Raw genomic sequence first — 19,987 nt, forward strand, 5'->3', positions numbered from 1 at the left:
GACCACAATGGAAATAAGCCTGCTGGCTTTCTTGTGTTTCAATTCTTGACATTTTTAAAGGATTGCGGTCTGCTAAGCTGTCTTATGAAATCTAGTTTTTAAATTGTCAAATAAATTCATTCGTTCACCCATTCATTCATTCATTCATTTTAATCTATATCCGTGAAACACGCTACTTGGCGTGTCCATCTAATTGCTACTTGTACAGTATCAAATGTTCCGATTAATTGTATCTCGACATGCAGGCCATATTCCACTACCATCTTCTTTATGTATCTCGTGTGAATAATGTGTATAATGTGTATAATATGGTTGCTGATGGTTCATATTCATTAATCCGGTCAGATAACCCTCTGTAGCCTACCAACTGTTGTCCTCAGTTGACAGCGAGGGAGATGCCACTGGAGCTTGTTCATGAAATTGCTAATGATTGCTAAATAATCCACAAACTTGTTCATGTACTGGACAGATGGTGGCAGCATTGTCGCAATGCTCTTTGAGACTGGCTTGCAATACCTTTTTTTTAACACCGGAGGGTAGTATTTGATTTCATTTAGTACAGTGGTTGAACTCCTGCGTATGATGGCTTTCGTTCCAACGACAATTGCAGTACCAGAATTTTAAGAAGTTGTTCGCTTTTCTTAATTAGGTGCTTTTCATGGTTAGAGGCATAATTTGTCGTCCTAAGCCACGTGGTCAGAAATAGCTATGCATGCCATGCAGAATAAAAGTCCCATGTTCACATTGTACTACTGATTCATCTCAGTTACTAATTTGATCATTTAAAAACTGCTACCTCTTTTTATGTAAATATTTGCAATATAATACAAAAAGTACAATGCGAGCATTGGGTTTTTATTATTCATGGAATGCAATGGTATTTCTGACTTAATGTGGAATAAGAGGGTAAATCATGCCTCTATCTGAAAAGCACCAAATTCAGAAAAAGTAACAGCTTTTTAAAATTCTGGGATTTGCAACTGTGATCGGAACGAAAACCAGCATACACATGGGTCCCCCAGGACCGAGGTTGTAAAACCACTGATTTATTAAATCCGGAAATTTGGTTTCATTCCGATGAGAAATTCACGTCACGAAATAAAACGGATCTTATAGTCCGTTGTCTTTTTAAAATAAATTCCATCAGCTTTGTATTTTATGTGAAATCTTTTATGTGAATCTTCCATTCTGGCCCTGTCCTTCGCAGTATTATCATTTAAAAATCTCCACCGACTTTGAATTTTTTCATCGCACCCACACTTTGTGGTGTGTGCCATGCAGCACGTTCGCATTTCTCTACAGTTATTCAGTTCCTCCCCTCATGTCTTTCCACTGTATGCTTTATGATTATTTTACAGATGCCTGTAAATTGATTGGCTGAAGGATAACGTCACGTGCCGTTACTTTCAGTCCTAGTTGGTCAATTAGATTAGCGGATCTTTGGCACTCTAGCAACAGTTCTGTACCAACCAAGTAAAATTTATTGTAGTAATAATACTCAGAAAATAAGTAAAACTGCTTGCAACGCCTGACGATGACACCAGCTCAATAAGTTATGTTGGTGCATGTTCGCCCACGCCAAAGGGAATTTTAGTATGTGTAATTATTACAGATAACAGACAAAACGAAATACCATGATGTTGAAATAGTGTAATAAATAAATAAAAATGTTTTCAGTTTTGTTGGTCTAAACAAAGGCACTTAAAAAATTCAAGCTCAGTACTACAATATTTTATCTGTATTATTGAACTGCTCTCTGACTGATGATGATCTGATCTGATTCTGTTCTCGTTCAGTTTTATTTATTTATTTATTTATTTTGCCTGCACTGAGGCAGTATGTTCTCTTACTCTGACCTTTAAAGACTGCTCTGTGAGGCCAGCAACATTCTCTGGTGAGGTCATTTTATTTTATAGGTATGTGTTTTGCTTATGTAAATTAAGAATAATTGAAAAGTGTGGTATTAAGTAGAGGTGTTTCACATGTGTGTAGCTGTTATTCCCGCAACCAAGCTGAATTTATTTTATTTGTGTTTTGTTCATTTCAAGACTTGTTTTGTCAAAAGTCTAGATTCATTTAAGCCTTCTTTACTGTTGTTAACTTGAACTCAGTGGACAGATAGAGCAGAGAGGAGTTTCCCGGAAGGATGTACATGAATGAGTCACACATATTTCATCACAGTGCACATGCTGCATTATCAAGATATTTTTAAATATTTTTCATGCGAAAAGTCTGGTCAGAGAAGGTCAATCAAAGGATAATGTTAGAAGTTAGAACTTTGAAGGTGATTTATTTTATTTATTTTTTTGCACTGATTAGGAGCATTGTCCTAAACTTTCCACCACCAAATCCCTTTATCATATGAAACCCATCTAATCCACAAAGACGTGTGCAGATATAGCCTATTATTCAGCTCATTAAATATGGACCACACCAACGCAGAGTGCATTTTATTAACAGTTACAGCAAAGACAAAAAGAATTAGCAGTAACCATCTGGACTTGCATGGTTTTTGTTCTTCTGAAGATGGTAGAGAGGTTAGCACCTTGGACCAATGCACAGTAGCTTTCAGAAGACCAAATCTTCCAAATGATCAAAAGAATGTGTAGAAAAGAATGAAATGGAGGAAATGGAGAGAGGAATAGATATGACCATGCTTTCTATGGTTTTACCTTCTGAGATAGTATAGAAAAGATGAGGCCATTCTTTCTTTGGTTTCACTTTAATGGGCGTGTCACCAACCAAATGATCAATGCCAGCTCTGAGCTAATTTGTAGAAATATAAGCCACAAAATAGTTAGATTATCACAATTCTTGAGGCCTTCTTCTTAGTGGTTATGCCCCAGCCAGAGGTATTCTTATTAATATGTATGTTAATTATTTCACTCAAGACTTTTAAAAAGATATGTGGGGAAAGATAGCCACATTGATTTCCTCAAGAGAAATATTTAGTGCTTTCCATGTTGGTTAACAATAAACGGCACACATGCTTCAATGAATGCAATTTGTTAGAATGTATATTACTTGTTAAATACTTTGGGCTGATTCATGAATCATAATAAAACATTTATAATTAATGCAACTTATCATGGGCGTTGTATTATACATTGCTTTACAATCACTTGGCAGGCAGTCTTATTAAGAGGATAATATGGGTGTTTGTCTCAGGACAAGGGCGCTGCATCACCAAAAAGGCACAGAGACCCATTTATAATCAATATGTGTGAAGTTAGCTGAACAAACCTACAATTAATATTGTAATAATAATAATAATAATAATAATAATAATAATAATAATAATAAATAAGTGCCACTATACAGCTCACCTATCTGTACACAGTTGTACCTAATTCATTACAAAGGAATTTAAAAAAAAAGAAAGACATCAGGTCAATTGCATATGAGAAGTAATGTTTGTGTGAGGTGTGGCTGTACTGCAAGCATTCAGTGTTAGACTTCACGTGGACATAATGATTACATATTTTCTATAACTCCTCCCTGAGTGTTTATTGTTTTCTAAAAAAAAACCTGTTTGCTGCACAGCTTTACAGCTCGCATCACCCTAGGGACAATTACCAGCATTCCAGTCATGCATGACGACAGATCGACTGTTTCTCAAATAATTTAACTGAATGGGCGCTTTAAAATGATCATCTCTCATTATAAAGGAATGCAACACTACTTTGGTTTATTATACAGCTACATACAACTTCTACATAGAAACACAATCCCTTCATTGTTGATTCTGCTTTATTATGGTATTACAGGAAACATCAGGTAATGGGCAAATATCAAACGACCTCCAGCGCTAATTGTTGTGGATAAAAGGTTATATGGAGGATGCATAAATGCAGAAACTACATCACAACATGCTATCATGGTCACCACAAAAATTACTGTTGTTTGGTATATTACACCTAGATTTTTGAATCAGAAAACGTTGACGAACTTGTAAATGTGCACTCATTTCTTATACTTGTTTCAAATAATAACCTAAAAATATTGCCATTATTGGTCATGTGTTACTTATTTCTCGTCAAAGAATCAGCCTGTTGCAGTTAGAGAGAGTTTCCTGTTGCAGAAGAGGAAATTGCTTCACAGATAAAAGACCACAGAGACTGGAGAGCCCAATTCTAAATGTGGATATTAAACATGAAATGAGCAACTAAATTAACTATGCACCGGCACATTGTGCTGGAGGATGCATTTGTTTGTAGAACAAGAAATATTACTCTCTTTAAGTACTTTCCATTAGATTTTCCCCCATCTGTCTTTGTAAACACATTTGAAGTACTTGAAGTTATTCAAGCATGTTTATAAATTGATCGGTGTTAATACTGAACACAGTATTCTAGGTCTCCACGCAATGTGCCAGCATGTTCTGGCTTCAATGTTCCTTTAAAGACCGTTGATGTATTTGTTTGGGCAAACTCAGACAAGTTTCTTGACAAACTGTCCTCAGCTTTCTTTCAAATTCTGTTTCTGTTTTGAGCTCTGCAGTCTTGAGTAGGCATTGCCTACCCAGTTTCATAACCTCCCCGGACTCAGGCTCATTTTTTTTTAACTTCCTCTCCATTGAATTAAAAGGAATTTCAATTGAAACAGCCTCAGTTTCATTATCATCAGCATGTGTGAGATTGTAAGTTTGTGCCAGAGTGCTCTTATATCATTACAACTGAGACCATTTATGTCTATTGCCATGTACATTCCATCTTTTATTTATCATATATCCAATCCTGTCATGCACCATCCTGTTATTATCTCATATTATTTTCTTAAATAGCGTAAATGGCGTAGCCTACTGTACATGCCATGTCATGATGTAACATCAGGACAGCGTGTCAGACAGCTGCGAAGTGGACACCCACAATGATTCAATAAACCGTAATACTTCGTGTGTAAGTTCAAGTGAATTTGGATGACCCTCACAGGTTTTGTGCAATAGAAAGCACTGGATGTGAGTTAAAGCCTTTTGAGGGGAAATACGAACAAAAACCCCACGGAAACTAGGGGATTAGACACATTCTCTTTGACTGAGGCATAAAATTGGCAATAAAACAATGCTTCGTAGAATGGAATTCAAGCAGTCGTGCTCGTATATAATCATTGTATTATTTCAGCGGCGTCCTCATAAAATATGTTCTGGTCACGGAAGGATTTTCGTTTGAAATTGCTCTTCTATTTGTAACATCAGACCGTCACAAGATAAAACTGAGTCACATCTTTTCTGTGACACAGGAAAAGGAGAAAAAAAATTTAATGAACGCCCATGCCCAGAGATGGAGTTGGGGGAACTGTCGTCAAAGCGTGGCGACGTGCAGCTATACGAGTACTACTATGGTATATAAGAACGAGAGAGAACGGGCACTAAACATTTGTTACGAACGGCAGTTACGGCATTGTAGAGAACTTGAAAGATAAAGCATACGCTTCATTTACGACTGATTCGAAATTAAGGTAAATACCTTTAAATGAATTTACTTACCGTATTTTGTAAATATAGTATAATATCTATAAAGTATTATTTTAAAAAATACAGTGCATTTATTATGAGGCGTTTGTTCCAAATTTTCGCACTTTTCTTACACATTTGTAATAATAATAATAATCTTAGCACAAGCATCAACATTTAGATTTAATTAAGTTACTGAATATATATTTAAAGGATATTCATATTTAATCTTTTAAATGGGGCTTTCAAGGTTTTAAACGCAACCGTGGGCTACAACAGTTATGCGTGTTAAGCGAGGGAAAAGAGGAGAGCCGCGGGGAGTGAAGAGATTTAAAAAAAAAAAAAATTTTTTAATGTCAAAAAGCAAGGCTGTGTTACGGAGTAGTGTAGCCTATACATCTTCTAATATACCTTCTTATATAGTTTTTAACATAGCCATGTAGCTCGAGAGAGAAAAAGTAAGACTTTACATGTCAAAAGTGCCTTCTAAAGGCTAGGTGCTTTAATTAGTTTTTTTATTCGCAGGTTCAAAGCCAGCAATTCTTACAACGTACTACGCTGTCTGAAAGTCTTGTGTTGCAAAGAGGAAGCGGTTATCCATTTGTGTGTAACGAGCATCCACTGTTGTGCATCGGTGCAGGTATCGAAGATGGAGAAGATAGAAGACGGCGACAGGGTGAGTGGGGACCTTTATCTCTCTTTACTTCACTAGTTGAAGTGCGGAATTACCTCGTCCTTTTCAGGAAAAGTTATTTTCCATGTATGTAGTCTGCTATTACTAACCCTAATACTGTGTCTGCCTAATACTGCATTAACCATCTTTGTCAAACCTTGTATAGTTCTTCACACAGTAGACCTATAAGAACTGTAACAAATAGCCATAACATAATTGTCTGTTTTCTCGGGAGGAACATTATGTGTGGATTTATATATAACTTTTCTATTCTTCTCTTTGTTCCTGCAACTTAAGTGAGTCAGCCAGGGATTTACGAGACATGCGATTCAGTACTTTTCCTATTTGGGCGAAAAGAATAGGAGGAAAAGGGGGGGGGTAGCCCATCCTCCGGTGGTGTTTAAACTTGAAGATCGCCTCTCCGCTCTGACCTGTTCTTGCATGTTCGGGTGAGTGAGGAGGAATGAAGCAATGTGGGGGGTGCAGGGGGCAGGGGGCGGGGAACTGTGACTGCAGAGGGGAGATGATGACACAGAGAAAGAAGATTGCGATAGGGATGCACTGAGGGTTGTGGCCGCAGAATTTTTCACTGTTACAGCGAGAGCGTCTGATCTTGTTAAAGGAAAATATCTCAGACTCCAGCTGTGGAGGGCCATGGTTTTGTGTGTGTTCTAGCACTTCCCGAAAGTGTCTAATGTAAGTAATTGATTGGCTAAATTCTGCACACCCAGTTTTCGAGGCCAAAATGGGCTGAAACCATAACAACCTGTAGACACGCACAGTCCTGCAGGTGTGGGTTTTGAAATGCCTCGGTGTGGCAGCGTCCTTTGTATCTTCAGCTCGGCTGCCATCTCCTCATATCTTATTGTGAAATGAGATGCCTCAGAAAAGTAGTAAATGAACACCATTTTGCGTGTGTGTGCATGTGTGCGTACGCGTGGGTGTGTGTGTGTGTGAGCGTGCGCGTGTGTGTGTGTGTGTGTGTGTGTGTGTCGGTGAATATGTCCTTATTTCAGCGCAGTGCCCAATGTCCTCTGCGATTTTTATCCCAGTGACCCGTTGTCATCTGTTGTCATGCAGTGTTTCTCATTGATCCACTGTTTTCTTTGCATCTATTCAGTGTAATTAACATTATTGCCGATACAATATCCGTGTTGCAGCGATTGGCACCATCAGATTCTGTGACTGGGGTTTAGAGCAGGGGTATCAAACTGAAGTCTCGGGGGCTCCACTGCTTGTGGGTTTTTTTTTTGTGGTTTCCTTTCAATCAGCCGCCAGTTAAGGCCTCGACAACCAGGTGTGTGTATCAACAAATGAAATGAACCACTAGTGCTGTGATACTCCAGCAGCCAGCAGATCGACTGCGGCCATCCAGGACTACTGCGGTTTAGAGTGAATTAAGAAGTAATGTCTGAATGTGTACAGTATGCATATTTTTGGTGCAGTTTCTACTATTCATTTTTCTGACTCCCATTTGTTTTTCAGTTTCAAGCGTTGATGTGTACTCAGTTGGGCAACTTAAATTTCAGAATGCACTGGAGTACTGGGCTTCCTGTCCAAAAGAGTAATTGCATGTACTTGCTTGTTTATTTCAGTGGATGTCAGTTAAGCTTAAAACGTTCCAGGGAATCTGTTATGGCAATGCGGGGGGAATGGGACAAGAGTCCTTTTCACCTGAAAGCGAGCTAGAGAGACTGTGTTTTTAGGATGACTGTAGAATATAAAGAGTATGCTCTGATTAGACTGACTACTGACCTGGAAGGGGATGTGTTGTCACGATATGCCTCTGAAATGCATGTACAATAATAACAATGGCAACGGTGGGCTGTTTGTGCTGACCTTTTCATCGGCGGATCTCAAACTGCTCTACGGTGAAGTTGGCAAACTGCCACTTTTCTACACAGGTGTGTCGAGGTTACAAGCAAAGGGGCTGAATGTTCTCCCTCTTACACAAGAGCTTCATGCCTCGGCACATATAGCTCTCCATCTCTGCTGGAGTACCCACATATACTCCCCTTATCGGTGCATGCGGTGTCAAGTCTTGTTAAATAAACCCTGTACAGTGGAACCTGCCATGGAGGTCACCCTTGGAACGGCTTGTTACCTGTACATGACGACCATTTTTTGGTGCTCCCTTTCCATCATGGTCACCTGCACAACATGGTCAGGGGTTAATGCTGTTAGTCTTCCACTGGAGCTTTATTTATGTGTGTTACGGCCAGTTGTCATAGCAGAGTTTCACCAAGGTTGGCATGTAAGAAAACGATTTTTATGCCTCCGTGACGGCATAGCCATGGCCGGAGGCATTAGGTTTTCGGGTTGTCCGTCCGTCTGTCCGTCCGTCCGTCATGAACGCAATATTTCAGGAAGCCTTGAGGGAATTTCTTCAAATTTGGTGCAAACGTCCATTTGGACTCAAGGATGAACTGATTAGATTTTGGTGGTCAAAGGTCAAGGTTACTGTGACCTCACAAAACACTTTTTTGCCTTGAGGGAATACAAAACATGTTTTTTCCTTGAGGGAATTCCTTCACCTTTGGCACAAACGTCCACTTGGACTCAAGGATGAACTGATTAGATTTTGGTGGTCAAAGGTCAAGGTCACTGTGACCTCACAAAACACGTTTTTGGCCATAACTCAAGAATTCATACGCTAATTATGACAAAGTTTCATATAAATGTCTAATAGGATAAAATGATGAAGTGATGACATTTTATATCCAAACTGGCTCCTGGCTGGTGGAGGCATACAACCGCGAGGCAGTATTTCTAGTTGTTTTTGATTTTTACTTTTTTTCTTTCTTGCTAAAAATTAAATTGTAAGTTAATTGTGTTATCTTTAACTTCTAACTTTCTTTGATTTATTTTTCATTTTTAAAAGTAAGCCATGAATTCACACGGCAACCACAGTAGATTGGCATTTAAGAGGTGTGTCTCTATCATCGTTATCACAATTGTGTATCGCATTCTTACTCTGTGAAAGTTCCCAGTATCCATTTTTAAATGGCAGCTTGTAAGCCAGTTATGCTGAGACAACAAAAAACAATTATCAAGGTAATTAGAAAAGCTGATTGAGGCAAAAAGCTCTCAGAAAGCGCTGAGAAAATGGGCGCTGGTCATATACAAATACGGTGAAAACCGCCTTAGCGGTCACCTCTGAGTGCTGGTCAACTGAACATGTTCATTACTGCCCTGGCTGGCTGCCTTGGATTGTTTTCACTGTATTTGCGCAGGGCCTGTTTTACCTGATATGGTGTGAGCCACATTATGTGCTATCTGGGTTTAATTAATCTTCTTGGTTCGCTGACACAAATACAGCGTGTAGTACTTTCTTAAGTAGACAAGTGCAGTGTTGTGCTAGGTCTGTACCAAAGGTAAATCGGTGTCGTGACTCACTGTTGACACATTTGCTCAGAAAACGTCTTTATGGGAACTTCACTTTTCTTTGAATCGTGGTAGTCATAAAAGCACTATGCTGTACTGTGTCTAGCTTTGGAGCAAGACTGACTTCACCCCATATATCCCTGATACAACTCTCAGTGTTTCAGACGGTTTTAGGTATTTTCATTTTGTGTCTGTAGTACACATTCTAGAATATTCATAGCCCATATAACTTACTACAGAATTGTCAGTGGAAGAAGAAACCTTTTTCAATTGAATTTCAATTGTTTCTTTTGTTCATTGTGGCAGTAATTTTCCATGAATAGTAGGCTTGCGTTGCCTGTTGTCCAATACCGAGCAGCTTAACATAATGCTTAACCTTGACATGCGTTTCTGTGACGTTACATGTTTTGGATTTGAACGTCTCGATCATATTTGTTTGTCATTTGTTTTGAATGAGTCATGATATCTAAGAAGGAGGGGAGTGACTGAGTAAGAGGGAGAGAGGGGAAAAAAGGAGAGGTAGCAGATGACTTTAGAATGGAGGAAGAGAGATAGCCTGTTGCATTCTGGTTGTACTATGTTAATGTCTGAGTGAAGCTGAAAGTCAATGATAGTGGGTTGTTTTGTCCACCCAGTGTCAGTATACATTTTATGTTTACCACATTCCAGATTAGTTCAATTCGATGGAGTCTTACTGGCGTGACGAAACAATGTTTCTGAACAGAGAGTTCAGGACGGTACAACAGTGTCATGTACTGCCATGCCCTCTCCAGTAAATGTTTGTGTGCTGTTCAACTCTGTTTCACCTCGCTTGGTTCGACTGCTAATGTGCGAATGTTACCAGTTCTGAAAGTCACTATGCCGTGAATGTGATCACTGTGGATAGGCCACTGTTTCAGATGGCTGTAATGTCAGGCTGTGTGGAGAAGTGCAAGTTACTCCAACCTCGCTGTTGTGTAACTGGCAACACGCAACAGTGATGTTTCCTCAGCGACGTTGTTTCAAAACGCAATGATAAGCGTCTGAGTAGAATGAGTTATTGTGGCTCCACTGACAATGAGCACTCTGTACGCCAAGGAGCTGTAGAACAATGTCTGTGTCCGCTTTGTGTTTCAGTGCAAACTATCTGCATACACTTCAGTAGTCTCTCTTACCCCAGATCCCCTCCCCCCCTCTCTCTATCTCTCTCTCTATCTCAATTCAAGTTGCTTTATTGGAATGAAATACAAATGTGATTATTGCCAAAGCATACATATATATATATATATATACATATACATATATATATAATATGTAAAATAATAATAATAATATTAAAATAATAATGATAAATGTAATAATATATAACAATAACAGCATCAACAGCAACAGAAGTAAATCACTAAATATGTATAAATCTCTCTCTCTCTCTCTCTCTCTCTCTCTCTCTCTGCTATTCATAGAAGAAGAAGCAGGTGACCTGCTATCTCCTTTTTTCTGTAGCCACAGCAGTTATTGGCTCCCTTCAGTTTGGCTACAACACTGGAGTCATCAATGCCCCAGAAGAGGTTTGTGTGTATATGTGTATGTCAGTCTGTGTCTGTCTAGGTGAAAGAAGAACAATTCATTATATCTCAGCGAGAGAGTGTCTGTATTTCTTTGTTAATTGCAAAGCAAAGGTGCAGCTTAATGCTGGCATACTTGCTTGAATTCCAGTTACAGTCCCATACAGCAATGACTCCAATGCAGTAACTGAGTTGTAAGAACATTGTGTCATCAATTCCCCTGTTAGGTGTGGCTGTGGACTGTGATGTAAAAAAACAAAAAAAACAAAAAAAAAAACATGAATACTCCTACAGCAGGAGGGCAGCGGTATTTGGGGAACAGCTACCGACAAGGAATGCTGCTAGACTGCACACATCCAGACAGCCAGGACACTTTGTACATACAAATTCTGTTCTTCAGCAAGGAATTTTCTTGGCACTCCTCTAAGAGGAGACATATATTTGAAAAGCCTATATCAAACTGGCGATTGCTATCGGAAAAGGTTAAAATCAAGAGTACAGGGCCCTTGTGCTCAGGAGCAAGTACAGACAGGCTACTTCCCACCCGCGCATGGCAGCATAACAGTAAAACGGTTTTGTTCAGGACATAGCTTTTGGCTCGACATTGGGGGTATATGTAGCTTACTGACAAAAACTAGTAAGCAACAAAAACTAAATGCATAGTTACGCCGCACTCTTCAATAATTTCAAAATGTAGTGTGCAAAAAATGCCAAGGGCTTTAATTGCACATTCTTTATAGCACAAGGTTTTTAATAGTGTTATGTACTGTGGTTGTGAAGTGAATGTAAGTGGGTTGGTTAAGTTAATTGAAGCCCACCTTGCCCAAAGTTTAATACATGGCTCTTCAGTTTTTCAAAACAGAATATTTGATTCTTCGTTGCCTGTTGAATTATTGTGTCACTTTCTGTGCTCTTCTTTGTCTATGTGACCACCTTGTGGACACATGTAATTACTGCTGTGTAGTGAATTGTCGCTCTGTGTGATGCTGTGTAGGAAGAATATTACTGAATGCGTAGGAAGTGAAGGAATCTCTTCTTTGTTTCATTCTGTATTCATTTCCCTGCATCATTCTCTTTTATTTGGTCTGTTTTCAGGAAACAAAATGGATTTGGTTGCCATGATATGAGAGTACCGCCATTAAATAAAAAATGATTTCCCTGTTCCAAACTTCCATGTGTAATGCCGCACTCTCTGATGTTGAATTCTCAGAGACTACGCGACTTCTTCAACGAGACCTGGATAGACAGGTATGGACACCCCATCGACCAAAACGTTTGCACCATCGTCTGGAGCTTCGCTGTGGCTATATTCAGCGTCGGGGGCATGGCGGGGTCATTCAGCGTCGGGGTCATAGCCAACAAATTTGGGAGGTGAGTGACGGCCATGACTGCCCAGGTTCACCTGTGATCTGTCAATCGGAATTATACCGCCTGGTCGCGTTCGTGTGCATCTAAAACCGACTAATGCCCCCACCCCTTTCTCTCTTTCTCATTTCTCACTTGTTTTTCTCTTGCTCTCTCGCTTTGATCTGATCTCTTTCTGTTGCTCTGTTTTTCTCTCTTGCCCTTCCTCTCACTCCCTCCTTCCCCCTGGACAGACGTAAGTCCATGCTGGTAGCGAACATCTTGGCCCTGGTTGGTGGAACTCTGATGGGTCTCTCCACCGTCTGCTCCTCGTTTGAAATGGTGATCATTGGCCGGCTGATCATCGGTCTCTTCTGCGGAATGTGCACTGGTCTGACCCCTATGTATCTGGGAGAGCTGGCACCCACCGCCCTGCGGGGAGCTTTTGGGACCCTGCACCAACTCGGCGTGGTGGTGGGCATTCTGGTAGCGCAGGTGAGAGATAGCATAGCTTGCCGGACTACAACTCCCATGGATGGGTGGGACTTTAGCTGACACTGCTGCCTTGTATTGGGGATCCTTGGAAAAAATACATTTTGATAGACTTTGGACTGCATTGCAAACAGCTCATCAAGGCAGTCAGCTCATATGAGTTAACTTAGGGGGGGGTCAGCTCTTTACCCATCATGCTCTCTTCTTGCAGATCTTTGGTTTGGAGTTTCTGCTAGGCTCGGCGACCCTGTGGCCTCTGCTGCTGGCGCTGACGGCCTTTCCAGCTGTAGTCCAAAGCATACTGCTTCTGTTCTGCCCTGAGAGCCCACGCTACCTCATCATTAACCTGAACAAGGAGGAAGAGGCACAGAAAGGTGAGGCCTTGTTGGAAGAGAACACTTTGAACACTTTTGTCCAGGTTTAGCGTATCCATCGCGAGAAGGGGCATTGTGTGCTGCTGACGTTCGAAAGAGATCTCCGTGTTGCGCACACTGTATGATTACATTAATTAATCAACATTTTCTCAGTGTGGATTTGTTCTGTGGGCATTCCACTGACTGGTTGATTCAGGTCCCTGCAGCCTGTCAGGTTCTGGTGACTTTGTCCAAGCTGTGTTGAGCTTCTTCGGGTGGTTTTGGTCTTTGGCTGTGGTCCATTGAGTTCAGCTCGTTGGAACTGTACAACTTTCTAATCTAGTCAGAAAAGAGAAGGATACTGCTTCTAATATGGTTGGAAAGTGCTTTGTGCAGGATAAATAAAGTTGATCGTTATAATTATTGTTATTTTTATTATTCTAACTGCATTCTGTTGGGAAGTCAGATCAGAATCTAATGCAATTTGTGTGGGAGAAGTCTAGACAATGGAGTCATAATGTGTAGTCATAAGACAGAATTGCAAGTTTTGTACACACAGAACACAATGTCTGAGGGACTGAATTGCTGGAAGTATGCCATGGTCATAAGACATTATGGCCATTTTTTGCCTTCTCTTGTGCGTGGCGCAGCATGTCAGTTTAAATGAATGACAGCAATCCTCTCTCTCTCCCTCAGCCCTGCAGAGGTTGCGTGGTTCTGAGGATGTGAGCGAAGACATTCAGGAGATGAAAGAGGAGGGCATGAAGATGGCCATGGAGAAGAAGGTCACCATCCCTGAGCTGTTCCGCACCTCGGCCTACAGACAGCCTATCATCATTGCCATCGTCCTCCAGCTATCCCAGCAGCTCTCAGGGATCAATGCGGTAAATGAACTACAGTTCCCAGTGTGCCTCTGGAGGGATAGTCATGTGACGTAGCCAATAACAGTTGATATTAGAACAATTATGTGAATTAAATTTAGGGAGAATATGGCATACATTTTGTATGGCATGGAAAACTGTGTAAATTTAATATTTTGTTTGCTAGTTTTATTTCTGTTTCTCCCCCTGTTAGCTGCTTAAAATTGTACAGACCAGTAAATTCAACTCTTTTTTTCTTTTTACTCATTCCCTCTTTCTATCCCTCCTTCACAGGTATTCTATTACTCGACGGGTATATTTAAGACCGCAGGTGTCACCCAGCCCATCTACGCCACAATTGGAGCTGGAGTCGTGAATACAGTCTTTACAGTTGTATCTGTAAGTAAAACTGTTATGGCCAGCAGTCTATTTACATAAATCTGCAGTAATATCCTTTGGAGCCATTGCGTATGCATGCCCTGCAGTGACACCCATCTCCTTTCTATTTGTTGGCCAGCTCTTCCTGGTGGAGAGGGCGGGACGAAGGACGCTACACCTCATTGGATTGGGTGGAATGGCCATCTGTGCCCTGCTCATGACAATCTCCCTCCTGTTGGCGGTGGGTTACACTTCCTGCCGAATATCTCAAGTTTGCGTAATGACCACCATCAGGAAGAGTAAAATCCTTCAGTGTCTGCTGTGGATGAACACGCCCCTCATCTTCATCGCCCTCTTTTTTTTTCTTTTTTTTTTTGTCTTGTTATGAGCAGGTTAAAATTCAGGCGATGAGTTACCTGGCCATCGCGGCCGTGTTTGGGTTCGTGGCGATGTTTGAGATGGGTCCCGGGCCCATCCCCTGGTTCATCGTGGCAGAACTCTTCTCCCAGGGCCCCCGCCCCAGCGCCATGGCCGTTTCGGGCTGCTCAAACTGGACTGCCAACTTCATCGTGGGCCTCAGTTTCCCCAAACTGGAGGTGCAGTCTGCTCGCTCTCTCTCTCTCTCTCTCTTTTTCTCTCTCTTTGTCACGTCTCTCCTCTTCCCTCTCTCTCCCTCTCAAATTCAAATTTCAAATTCAAGTTGCTTTATTGGCAGGAAATGCATATGTAAATATTGCCAAAGCATCAGAAATCTATTAAAAAAAATACATATTTACAGGTAAATATTAATGACATGTGCATTCTCAAGACAAAAAGAGCAGCACAATAGCACTGCACAATAGGATGGTCTCGCAGTGTCCCTCAGGTTATGACAAGATGAAATGTCGCCCTCTCCTTCTCCCTCTATAGCCCCTTTCACACATGGAACTCACAACATTACCGGGTTCAATTATCCGGGTTGGGTTGTGGGTTTTCCATGTTCACACATAGGTCTCCTATACAGAATAAATTCTGTGTCGAGTCTGTTCCCAAAATGGCATGACCATCACACATAGATTAGGCTTATCTCATTGAGGAAGTTTAATATGACTGTATGCATTTGCTGATTGTATAACTTAGTGAAAAGGGAAAGAATGGGGAAACTCTGTCCTTTAGGTGACCTTTAGATGAACCATAGTGTATGTGGCTAGAGAAATTTGTGGTTTGTTTACCTGCACTAACTGCAGCTGCCCTCTTGAACTGTCTGTGACACTCTTGTTTTCTACCATCTCAATTAGATTTTTTTTCATATACGCATAAGTACTATAAAGAGTCTGTATTTGACCTCTGTTCCACTCTTGTTTTGGACTACTTGAGGAATGATTACTTTATTGGTCATTTATTACATTATCGGGAAGGTAGAAAAGCCAGTAATGTAATAATATTGACCAATAATATGATAACTACTCAGAGCAAACAGTAGCCATTAGATATGGGTTGACTTCTGAATGAATAAAATAAATAAATGATTGATTTGTACAGGGCTGAGAAAAAGCTTTTTCCCCCTTTCTGATTTCACCTTATCGTATATTTGTCATGCTGAATGGTTTCAGATTTAGACAAAAGATAAATGTTAGACAAAGGGAAATTGAGTAAACACAAAACACATTTTTAAATAATTATTTCATTTATCTAATGGAAAACGTTATCACCCATAACACCCATAACACCCATGTGAAAAAGTAACTGCACAGCTACTCAAAGTGCTTACTGTATAAGGAAATGGGGTAATGTTCTTAGTTGTTACATCCCTTATGAGTGCCGTACAGAAGGTAATATTGCTAAAGTGTAATATTCTACTGGTTTGGGGAAAGAAAATGAAATTATACTTTAATCTAATTAATATAGTATGTAATTATGATAATCCTCATGGTTACTGTAACATTTGCAGTTTAATTTAATGGATAAGGGTGTTTTAAAAGATCAAAGTTGAATGAGAAATTGTTATTGTATTTATATTAAGGTGATCTCTCTATTTCTGAGTTCCTCTCTCAATCTCCTTCGCTCTGTTCCAGGAGTTGTGTGGACCCTACGTCTTCATCATCTTCATGATCTTCCTCATCTTCTTCTTCGTCTTCACCTACTTCCGGGTTCCTGAGACGAAGGGCAGGACGTTTGAAGACATTTCCCGCGGTTTCGCGGGGCCCGCCCCTGGCTCTGGCCTTGCCCAGCCTTCCGATGGAATCACCCTCCCCGTCTCGCCCACCACCGAGAAGGTGCCCATGGTGGAGTTCGGAGTGGAGGCCAAAAAGTAAACAGACCTCGCGCCAACGCATAGGCGGCGCGTGGGCAACTGAACAATGAGCTTGGTGTAAATGTGTAAATGTAGAGTTTACTGTAGGAAAGGGTTGGGGCCAAAAACACACGTAGAATGTCGTAGGAAGTAGTTCAAGTAGATTTGTTCAAATATGCAACGTACAGGGTGAAGGTTGGGATATATTGGTATGTGTGACTGATGCATTGTGGTTAAAGTAACGGGCGTCCTGTGCTCTCGTGCTCCTTTTCAGTGTTTCAGTCGTTTGATTATTGCTTCGATTGTCAAGTTCTTGAGGGAATTAGTCTTTTTCAAGTAACAAACTGTTTGTTAATAAGGTTGACGAGCTAACTTGCCAAAAACGCACATAATTCTGGGTCACTGGTCTTCTAAATTCAAAGGAATATAAAGTATCCAAATTATTTCTGGTTATCAGCTTGGGAGGTTTTCTTTTTTGCAGATAAAATGGCTGCCACAGTGTTATCAATTTAGCAGCCATCTGCTCTGAAAATCTAAAACCGTCTCATCTGATAGGTTACTTGAGCGTGTTACTGTATTGTTTCTGGAGAAAAGGGAAAATCGCCGCTTTCCCCTTGAAGTATTTTTCATACATTTCCTGGTTTCCTCTGAAAATTATCTAGTTTCTGTCTCTCTGCTGTAAAATAACCATGAACCAAAACATGAACTGACCTTATCATGGCCTTACCTTTGCCTTACCGATAACATTGGTCATGGTATTTGCTTTGCACCAATCATTGGTTGTTATTATTTTTTGTGTGCTAAAAGTTTTTGCACGTGATAAAGATCTTAGTAAATGAGGCCCTAAGACTTACACTTGTTTTTCCAAATTTGTAAACTTAACAAATAATACATTATAAAACATGGGAGTTGAATGTATCACAGAGCATGTCTGTATGTGTATTCACTGTAACTGCTACCAGACATCGGTCCGTTAGATGTCTAATCAACGTCAGTCATGGAGTTTGATATGACATCGATTAGTGGGGCAGAAATTAAAGGTGTTTTTTTGACGTCGGTAATTCAGTGAGTACAGAACACTAATCTGTTACAGGCAGAAAAGTGGTCGTGTCATGACTCTGCTTCGATTAGCCTTGCAGCAGCGGCGCAGGTCGACAAGTTAGGTGCGTTTATCTACTGTAATACGATGGGTTTTGTCTACAGCGGGGAAAAAAAGCTGCGGCACATTTATCTGGCTGCGGAACCTTGTATTTGTTGCCGCACAAAATGCCACGCAGGTGAATATTTCACTCGTGGACACACGCGTTCTTTTTATTAACAGATTATGTTTACGTAAATTTTCCTTGTTCTTGACTTTTCCGTTTTTTCATGTGTTGATAAAGCACTTTTCCAAAACGTTGGCCCAGAATGTCATTAGAACTACTGTTGCTACGGTGCGTGCTCTGTAAGTGTACTTGTACATTTACACATACTGTTCGGAAAATACATTCCCTGTGTGTCATCATTCTGTAATAATCCATAAATCTGTTTTGTTTTATACTGTGGGAGTAGGGATATTCAATATGTATATTTTGAAAGCCATGAGTATGATGTTATGTTTATTTATTGTTTATTGTAAAATGAACAAGGTCGTATGTATGAAGAGATGGTTGATATGGTCTTAATGTCACATTTTCAAAAGTGATCAATATCCCGGATAATCCAGAACCAAAAACATAAATAATTTAAGTCAGTATAAACTCCATCTGTCATTGTATTTAATCAAGGTTTCATGCGTGTTAATTTTAAATTTTGTGTTGTGTGTTTTTAAGTTATACATTTCAAAAAACAAGATTGCTAAAAATGTGGAACTAAAGTCCTAAAATGGAAATAAAATTATATTTATTTATTTTTTAAGTTCATTTGAGGCTTGAATTATTTTTTTTTACATTAGTACATTAGTAATATTTTTGTCGTGCTTGTCATTGTTTTATATGCTTTGTTGATATATGCTTTCCTTCTCTTTTCTGCACATCTTTTCAAAATTTGAAATAGATTGCAATGCATCCCTTATGAAAAACAATATATTTAAAAAAGTAAATAATAGTAAATACACATTTTTTAAAAAGAAATACAGAATATATATTATTGATTATATATTATTAATTAATAATAATTGTAATCATATTTTTGTATGTAGTCTTTCACATAAAGTAGAATATGTCAGGAAATACAAAATATGTGCTACTGTCTAAACATCATTTTGCCATAAGGGAACGGCCCTAATGATTATGCGAATGTTACTGGCACAGCTTTCATTTGCACACATCTCTTTGGCTGTCTGCCTTTTTTCCTTGTCCTGTCTGTGCATGTTTGTACTTCTCTCTTGCTCAGGTCCTGTAATAGTCTCTGAATCATTGCCACCCCATTTTCCCGTCTCGTCAGCATCGGTAGATTATCCAGCGCACTCCTGACGGAATTGTGTCGAGAAATACGAAGTGTTCCGTATCTCTTTCACACTTCCAACTTTAAGCCGTCCGTGTGGTTGTGGAACGGAAAATTGTCATTCTGACATTTTTGTATGTTAGCTTTTATGTACAGGTGAGCTTTCCGTGTGTCACGTGTTTGTGCAGCTGAATTGTGTCTCTAAAACAGCATACCTCAGAGCTTTTGAAATCCTTAGGTGTTTCAGAGGCTTGTACTGTATCTGTGTGTGAGAATGTTCGTGCGTGTGCGTGTGTCCTTGTTAGGTGAGTTAGGACCGCATTTCCCATGAGACACCAGTCAGAGTCATCCCTAAAGGCTTCCTTTAGTCATGCCATTCCTATATTGAGAGCCAGATGTAGAAAAGTACTGCTGCTTGATGAGATATCTACTCTAATTCTTTCCTTTGGGTTTACCTAGGCTAGTAGTTAAAACCGAGATGTATTATTGCATTTCAGAATGTACGGGTAGCCTTTGGACAATAAAACAGTGGGGATATATACTTTCTGAAAAAATGATTTTATTTTCTCCAAAATCAACAAATTAATGATTTAATGATGGTCCTACCTTGTACAACATGAGATGCATATGCAAGTCATGTAGTGATATTGTGAAAGTATGTGTGTATATGTATATGAAATATCCTATACTTTCAATAAAATATCAGTTGCCATGTGCTTTTGTCATTTCTTGAGTTACTCTGAAGTATTGAGTATGTCTCTCATCATGGCATAGATTTTACTTGAAGGTTTTACTTAAACAACTAAATGTT

General features: G+C 39.8%; 1 protein-coding gene across 4 annotated transcripts; it reads left to right on the forward strand.

Moving 5' to 3' along the window:
• The first annotated feature begins 5,031 nt into the window (after positions 1-5,031).
• On the forward strand, positions 5,032-19,892 carry slc2a3b (solute carrier family 2 member 3b). 4 transcript variants are annotated; one of them, XM_035378452.1, is made up of 11 exons: positions 5,032-5,457; positions 6,093-6,128; positions 10,955-11,056; positions 12,264-12,424; positions 12,652-12,892; positions 13,101-13,263; positions 13,939-14,126; positions 14,397-14,501; positions 14,620-14,721; positions 14,873-15,076; positions 16,535-19,892. In XM_035378452.1, the coding sequence occupies exons 2-11, from the start codon at positions 6,102-6,104 to the stop codon at positions 16,772-16,774; spliced, it is 1,533 nt and encodes a 510-aa protein (XP_035234343.1). In that variant the 5' UTR covers positions 5,032-5,457; positions 6,093-6,101; the 3' UTR covers positions 16,775-19,892. The 4 variants fall into 4 exon arrangements, with proteins under 4 accessions (XP_035234343.1, XP_035234334.1, XP_035234325.1 ...); XM_035378443.1 differs by having other exon boundaries at positions 5,033-5,457; positions 5,978-6,128; XM_035378434.1 differs by having other exon boundaries at positions 5,228-5,457; positions 10,952-11,056.
• The last annotated feature ends 95 nt before the right edge of the window (positions 19,893-19,987 follow it).

The sequence above is a fragment of the Anguilla anguilla genome, chromosome 1, assembly GCF_013347855.1.
Source record: "Anguilla anguilla isolate fAngAng1 chromosome 1, fAngAng1.pri, whole genome shotgun sequence".
Classification (NCBI taxonomy): domain Eukaryota; kingdom Metazoa; phylum Chordata; class Actinopteri; order Anguilliformes; family Anguillidae; genus Anguilla; species Anguilla anguilla.